The following is a 4273-nucleotide window of genomic DNA, read 5'->3' on the forward strand; positions in this document are numbered from 1 at the left end:
GCAAATTTTTTTGTGGCAACTTATGTGTGCAATGACTACCCTTTTGCGACAACTTATACATTGTAGGTGAGACAACTTATACTTCGGGGCTAATTATTGCAATGAACCTAATCATAGAAGCTGTTGCATAAATTAGGGGATAAATTCTTTTGTGGCAACTTATGTGTGCAATGACTACCCTTATGCGACAACCTATACATTGTAGGTGAGGCAACTAATATGTAGGAATTTGGAAGGCATTCCAACCTAAAAGGGAGACTGAAAACTAAAACTAAAAAAATAAAAAATAACTTGACTGAAAACTAAAATTAAAAAAAACACTGAAAAAAGACTGAAAACCTAAATATAGAAACTTCAAATACAACACAAGACAAAATAAAAAACAAAAAATGAAACTAAAATTAAAAAGAAAATTAAACTAGAAAAGACAGATAAAACCAAGAAACTAAAGAAGACACAATGAAATATAAAAAGCTGATTATTTCCAAAAAAAAAATGAAACATAAAAACTAAAACTAAAAAAGGCAGCCAGAAAATTTAACTGAAATTAATAACCGAGACTAAAAGGAAAAAACCGAAGAAGTGACACTCAAAACTCGTTAAACTGAAAGGAAAACTTAAAATGAAAATAATAACCCATTAAACTGAAAGGAAAACTGAAAAAATGAAACTCAAAACTCATTAAACTGTAACTAAAAGAACACTACAAGCTGCATGACCTTGTGTGTGGCAAGTTTAATTTCAAAGCACATAGCAAGTTATATTTTAAGCAAGTGGCAAGTTATCTTGATTATCACTATATAAAATGCATAAGTAGCTACTTTACTTACAACATAATTTACCATTATATAAAATATATTCCAAAATATAGGCATCACGGGTCTAGTTCTATGGATCTCATCATAAAAAACATAATGACGCAAATAAAAACTAAAAACAGACTACATGTAACAAAGTTATCGCATTTTAAAAAGAAAGAAAGCAAAACAAAAAAAAATGAGTGGAGCAACCCACCTCAACCCTCCGCCAGCTGTATGTCGTATCCGTATCAAACTGTATGCATGGCCGGAGACCAGGCTGTGTGGGCAGTAGCGGAACTAGGATTTTTGCATAGGGTATGCGCCGCAAAAAAAATTCTTATATAATTTGGTAAACCATTTACAATTCGGTAAAACCATATTATAATTCGGTAAAACAACGTCAAATCTTAATATAAATTGTTGAAATGAAATACAAATACTTCGAAATATAACAATAGGAGACTTACAATATTACTTGTTTATCCGTCGCTTTCTCAATGACATGAATGTCTCCATTATATCATCTTCATTAACTTGGAAGAAAATATCCCGCTCAATAAATGTGATTAGACAATCATCCAAAACAACATCGCCTATCTTATTCTTTGACTTTGTTTTCACTATAACCAATGCAGAAAATACCCTTTTAACACTCGCAGTTGCCGCTGGTAAAAGCAATATCAATTTGAGAAGCAAGTACACCATATCATACACTTTGTGCCTCTTTATTTCAACAAGCTTAACTGAGAGATCAACAATATTGTCTAGACCTTGGAGGCTAGCATCTTGTCGCATGTCATCAATATAATTATCAAGTTGTAATTCAAGTTTTAACAAATCATTTTTTGGAGAAGTCCTTAGGATAAAATTCAGCCAATCTACGTACCTCCCGTGCATCAAAAGAAGCAAAGGAGTTGGAAGGACTAAAGGCTGACATACAAGAGAGTAGCTCCATATTGATCTCATCAAACCGATTATCAAGCTCTTGACTAATTTGATCAATGACACCAATGTATACTTCTCTTCGGAAATGGTCATCATTTGTTTGGTTTCGGGCACGAGCATACCGTGCTGATTTTCCATAAGGCACATAAGCACCATCCATAGCAGGAACTTCAACACCATGTTTAATACAAAAAGAAGTGACCTTCTGAAGAAAATTATCCCAACCATTAGACCTCAACTCCTGCATTCTACTCTTTGCCACATTAACAAGTGAGATTGCATTAAGAATATCTTGATCCCTTCTCTGCAAGCACTCGGATAACTCATTTGTATATCCAAGAATAACATACATTAAGTGCACAAAGAAAACAAACTCAAAGGTTTTAAATGCTCCAAGCACAAAATGTATCTTTGTCCAATCTTCCTTATATGCATTATCAGCACCAAGTTCAATGAGCACATCATGAATTGAGGAATATATAGTGATGATGCTACATATAGTTTTGTAATGAGAGCCCCACCGAGTGTCACCAGGCCTAGACAAATCCATCTCTTGATTTAATCCACTCCCTGATTCAAGCTCACCATACTCTAGTGCTTTCTTGACATTCTCAAGCCTAGCATTTCGAAGCATATCATGACGCTTGCAAGAAACCCCAACAATATTCAACAAGATAGATACTTGATCAAAAAAAGTCTTGCAGTCAGTATTTTCTTTGGCAACAGCAACAAGAACTAGTTGGAGTTGATATGCAAAGCAATAAATATAATAAGCGGAAGGTGATTCTTGCATGATTAAAGTTTTGAGCCCTTTAATATCTCCTTTCATATTGCTAGCCCCATCATAACCTTGACCTCTAATCTGCTGCGTACTCAATCCATTACTAACAAGTAAAACTTCAATTGCTTTCTTAAGTGACAAAGAGGTAGTATCATCTACATGAACAGCTAAAATTGCATAGGGCTCATCACCAAGTTCCTCAATTATTTTCTTTCTAGTTTCTATAGCACAACAGTGAATAATTTGCTTTTATATCTTTGGGCTAGTCAAAGTGCAATTACCTGGTGTATTGTTCAAGACATACTTGTTCACTTCTTCACTATTTCCTACAAGAAACTTTAAAAGTTCAATGAAGTTGCCTCTGTTGCTAGACTCTTCACTTTCATCATGTCCACGGAATGCCAATCCTTGATGCAAAAGAAACTTGATACATCTAAGTGAATATGTCAATCTTTTCTTGTAAAGACAAAGCTCCTCCTCACTCCACTTGTCAATGTTATAATCAATTGCTACCTTGGGATTCATAAAACCAATGTACCTCTCTTGAGCTGCTTTATGTGCCCTAGAACCAGAATGTTTGAGAAGTGTTGTGTTTCCTATATTCCAATTATTTCATCCATCAACAATAAAAGTTTTTGACCCGCTGCCCTTCTTGAACAAGTAGCATATGAAGCAAAGTGCAGAATCCTTCCTGACACTATATTCAAGCCACTCATAATTATACAACCATTGTATACTGAATCGATGAGGTACGCCTCAATGTTGCGGTATGGAAAATCGTGTATATAAGGTTTGCAAGCACCTTTAGTAATATATGCTCTACGGATTGCATCTTGATCATTAACAGGATAATCTTCAATGGGCAGCCTTTCACCTAGATCATATGGTAGGCGATTGATGTCATACGTCGGCGGCTTTGATGCGGGCGGTGGCGGTGATGCTAGCGGGGGCGAGGGCAAATGATCTGCAATTTCTTCAACTTGTACTCTATCTCCTTGATTCTGCGCTTCCACAATATTTTCATCCGGAGGTGGGTCAATAGCAGCCGCCTTCTTTGCTGCTTTCTGAAAAAGGGATCGAATGTCTCCGTTTCTTTTCATAATTCAAGACTCAAGAATTCTGGAAAAAACACTCGCCAATTAGCAAAACTAACGATCGGAAGAAACCTGGAACTGAGGAAGGACGGGGATGGACGGGGAGTATCACCTGAGGAACTGAGGAAGGACTGGCGATCAGTCCTGCAGGTGATGGCGGCAGTTCAGGGCTCCAGGCCAAGCGAAGCGACGGGCGATGCGGATTCGCCGATGGCGGCAGTCCAGACTCAACGGGGCGACGGGATCGGCGGCAGTCCAGGCGACGCGCTATCCAACCTGCCTTCGATCGATTTGGAGCTGGGCTGGCCCAGCTGCACGCGCACAGGAGGGAATCCGCTCCGCGTGACCGCGTTAGTTGCGAATACGAAGGGCACCAGACGCCGAACGGCTTGTTTTTTTTTAATTTTTTATTTGTATTATGTATGGTTGACGGGTGGCCCATAGGGTGGTCGGTGGACCACCCTGACCACCCACTAGGTCCGCCAATGTGTGTGGGTACTGATCCAGCAGGCGGGCCAGGCCGGGTGGGCGCAAGTCGAGAAGGCAGGCCAGGCTCCGCTACACATACAAGTCTCTAGCTGTGTAAGAGCAGATTATGCGGATATGAACGACGGGACAAAGCCTTACATAGTGGCCATCATCATACGGGTGAT

The 4273-nt window shown here is 38.7% G+C and overlaps 1 protein-coding gene across 1 annotated transcript; it reads right to left on the minus strand.

The window, feature by feature from the left end:
* Nucleotides 1-1638: 1638 nt before the first annotated feature.
* Nucleotides 1639-3626, minus strand: LOC136491871 (uncharacterized). The gene is made up of 3 exons (XM_066488081.1): nucleotides 3254-3626; nucleotides 2808-3122; nucleotides 1639-2747 (listed from the first exon to the last, which is right to left on the minus strand). The coding sequence occupies exons 1-3, from the start codon at nucleotides 3624-3626 to the stop codon at nucleotides 1639-1641; spliced, it is 1797 nt and encodes a 598-aa protein (XP_066344178.1).
* Nucleotides 3627-4273: the final 647 nt, after the last annotated feature.

Source organism: Miscanthus floridulus, chromosome 11, assembly GCF_019320115.1.
Source record: "Miscanthus floridulus cultivar M001 chromosome 11, ASM1932011v1, whole genome shotgun sequence".
Taxonomy (NCBI): Eukaryota; Viridiplantae; Streptophyta; class Magnoliopsida; order Poales; family Poaceae; genus Miscanthus; species Miscanthus floridulus.